Raw genomic sequence first — 3,779 nt, 5'->3', positions numbered from 1 at the left:
AAATGAAACTGAAGAACGCATTAGTAGTTCAGATTCTTCTTAATATTTTAAGTTCAAAGTAAAATGGGATGAATTTTTAAGAAGAATTTTATGTATAATTTTTACAATAAAAGAGAAAAAAATTTGTCGTTACATTTTATTTAAAAAGGGTCTAAGTGTAATTACACTATATTTCTATACTATATATATATATATATAAAGGTCTTTTTCTCTTACAAAATGTAATACATTACTATAATAATTTTATTATTATGTCGATAATATTTTGAAGTTGATTTTTCTTTTAAAATATAATATATATATTTTTTATTTATAATATATTTTAAAATATAAAATATTATTTATTATATGCACGAGAGATAATAATTAATATTAAATAGAGGCTTACTACATATGGAATTATGGATACATACAACGGCCAATAGAGAGAAGTCAAAAAAGAAGGTCTTTTAAAAATAAAAGGACGAGAAACCTGAACAATATACTCTTTCTTCAAATCTTGCAAACCTGAAACCCTAACACTCCTCCTGCTCCAATGATTTGTTCTCGTTTCCAACGAATTCTCACAACTAAACACTGATTTAGTCAATTCAGTTGGATGTTATGGCGGATGTAGGGCAAGAGACGGTAGATTTCGCGGCGCTGGTTGGACGCGCCGCCGCGGAATCCTACATTTCGCTGAAAGAATTGGTGGAGAAATCCAAGTCCTCGGAGCTGTTATCGGACTCCGAGAAGAAAATTATGATCTTGAAGTACATTGTTAAGACCCAGCAGCGGATGCTCCGTCTCAATGTTCTGGCCAAGTGGTGCCAACAGGTGCTTCTTCTTGTTCTTTATTTCTCTCTTTTTTTTTTTGTAGTCTTAGTTTCTTTGACTATTCATATTGTTATGGGTGAGGACAAGGTGTGTAGGATTGCGCTCTAATTTGGATGGATTTGTTTGTGTTAGAAATGCGGAGCTGGGAATGAGTTGGTATATGCCAAATTGTTGAAAGGTGATTTTGTTTAGAGCTGGGAGTAACTAATAAAGAGGTTAATTTTGGGCTAAGTTATGGTATAGAAGCATGCATTCTTTTATTTTTATTTGAAGACGGGGGAATCGGCTACATGCTAATTCTAGGAACAGGAAACCAGAACTTATATAATTGGAGCCTTTTCTGTTCCCTGCTTTTTAACAAAAAAGAAAAGCCATTTGAAATGCTACACAGTCTTATTATTGATATGAGCTGTCATCTTTTGGCTAAGAGTAGGGCAGTGGAGTTTGGAGATGAGGGCAGGGGTATAAACATGTGATATGAATATTTAAGTCATCCATTTACATGCATATAATGTTATGCCTTACACTCAGTAAAGGTGTTATGTAGCAGCTGTGAACTTGCATCATGTTTTTGATAAATTTCTTTTGGACAAAAATTGATTGAAAGAACTATGCTCGAGTGAAATGTCTGGACCAGAGGCTTTTAGCAGCTTTCTTGTCACGACATGGAAAAGTTGGTTCCCCTGCTCAAGTCTTCTTGCCTAATTTTCATCTTTATTCCTCTTGTAAAGGCAACTTGTCCATAGCACCCCAGAAGCTAAAGGTTTCTTAGGAATTACATTTAACATTTTACTTTGGACACAACTTGCCACACTGTATGTTTATTTAGTTAGAAATACTGTTCCAATCTTGTCTTGGGCTTGGTTTATTTAAATTATAACCGTTGTCAATTTGTAGAGTTTTCTGTTCTGCATTTGATTGGAGTTTTGGATTCTCCAGAAACAAATTCCTAATAATCACACCCTTACTCTATATTGAAGCGGTGGTGTCAATAAAAATTTGGTTGATTAAACCTACTTTATTTTTTTATATTAGAGAAGAATTCTTCCTGGTCTTTAGTTATCAAAATCATATGAGTTATTCGTTTTTCTTTGTTCATTGGATGAAGAGAAAAGGTATCTTCGATTTTCCATTATTTCTTGCTACTGGACTTGCAGGTTCCTTTGATACAATACTGTCAACAACTTGCATCTACTCTATCAAGTCATGACACTTGCTTCACTCAAGCTGCGGATTCAATGTTTTTTATGCATGAGGGGCTACAACAAGCTCGTGCTCCTATCTATGATGTTCCCTCTGCCATTGAGGTTCTTCTTACTGGAACTTATCAGCGTTTGCCAAAATGTGTGGAAGATGTGGGCATGCAAAGCACGTTGAATAACGATCAGCAAGGTCCAGCTCTGAAGAAACTTGATACACTTGTCAGGTCAAAGTTACTTGAAGTTTCACTTCCAAAAGAAATTACTGAAATTAAAGTTTCCGATGGTGTTGTCTTGCTTCGTGTTGATGGGGAATTCAAAGTTCTTGTCACACTTGGTTATCGAGGGCATTTGTCAATGTGGAGGATACTACATTTGGAATTGCTTGTTGGTGAGAGAAGTGGGCTAGTGAAGGTGGAAGAATCACGACGACATGCTCTTGGGGGTGATTTGGAACGGAGAATGGCTGCATCAGAAAACCCATTCATAACATTGTATTCTATTCTTCATGAGCTCTGTGTTGCTCTTATTATGGACACTGTTATAAGACAAGTGCAAGCCCTCCGACAGGGCAGGTGGAAGGATGCAATTCGTTTTGAACTCATATCTGATGGTAGTATTGGGCAGGGAGGGAGTGCTGCCTCTATCCATGGGACCCAAGATGGAGAAACTGATTCTACTGGCTTACGAACTCCTGGATTGAAAGTCATATACTGGTTGGATCTTGATAAAAGCACCGGCATATCTGATGCAGGGTCGTCCCCGTTCTTGAAAATTGAACCTGGTGCGGATTTGCAAATAAAGTGTTTGCATAGCACATTCGTGATTGACCCTCTAACAGGGAAGGAGGCAGATTTTACCCTTAACCGAAGTTGCATCGATGTCGAGATGCTACTGCTTAGAGCCATTGGCAGTAATAGATATACTCGCCTGCTTGAAATTTACAAGGAATTGGAGAAAAATGGACAGATCAATAGAACTCCTGGTGATGTCCAACTTCAATTTCATTTGGATGATCAGGAAACTGACTATGCAAAGGTACAGAAACTTGTTTTCCGTTTCTTTTTTTCTTGATTAGGTGAAGTTTCTCTAATTAGAGAATATATCATGACTGTCATCATTTTTATTCATCATTGCTGGTTTGTGTGGTAGGGAAACTTGTGTAATACTACTGGGATTTAACAGCATTTAATGCATCATTAATTATTAAATAGAGGGAAGTAAAGGGTGGTCATACTGGCTCATTATTTTACATTAGTGGGTATATGGTCCCTCTAGTTTGGATGATGGTAAGCACAGACTTCGTATTTGATGCATTTGGTTAGTGAAGAGTGAAAATGTATCTGTTAGCTCTTTTGGTAACTTGTTCAGAAGTAATTTGTTAGTGTTGTAATAGATGTTCAAGTTAGTTGTTGTAATGTTCATTAAGAAAAAGGGAAAATGTGTCGTATCATACTATATATCAAAGTAACTAATATCCGGTCAATCCTGAAACATTGTATGCAATGTTGGAGACTACCTTTTGGCCGAATGCCCCGTTAACTCAATGGAACCCTTAGTTTTAATTCCAGGATTTTGAACGCAGGTTGTCTTCTCTAATTATATGATTGCTGCTGTTGTGAGGACAACTCCGCAGGTTCTTGACTGTGTAATGTTCATCCATTAAATTCACGAACCTACTTAAACATTTGATTTCCCTTTCCTTTGGTTGCTTGAAAGAAGGGGATCTGCTACTAGTGGGAAGTAAGGTGGCTGCTGAGCAGG

The 3,779-nt window shown here is 36.7% G+C and overlaps 1 protein-coding gene across 1 annotated transcript in view; it reads left to right on the top strand.

Moving 5' to 3' along the window:
- The window catches only part of LOC105168881 (mediator of RNA polymerase II transcription subunit 14), a 14,281-nt gene continuing 10,938 nt past the window's right edge, over window positions 437-3,779 (top strand). The window contains exons 1-2 of the mRNA XM_011089069.2: window positions 437-816; window positions 1,974-3,053. Coding sequence (XP_011087371.1) covers window positions 604-816; window positions 1,974-3,053 — 1,293 coding nt within the window. The 5' untranslated portion in view covers window positions 437-603. The remainder of the gene's footprint in view (window positions 817-1,973; window positions 3,054-3,779) is intronic.

This window comes from Sesamum indicum, linkage group LG8, assembly GCF_000512975.1.
Source record: "Sesamum indicum cultivar Zhongzhi No. 13 linkage group LG8, S_indicum_v1.0, whole genome shotgun sequence".
In the NCBI taxonomy this organism is placed as follows: domain Eukaryota; kingdom Viridiplantae; phylum Streptophyta; class Magnoliopsida; order Lamiales; family Pedaliaceae; genus Sesamum; species Sesamum indicum.
This window is presented reverse-complemented; position numbering and strand designations above follow the sequence as displayed.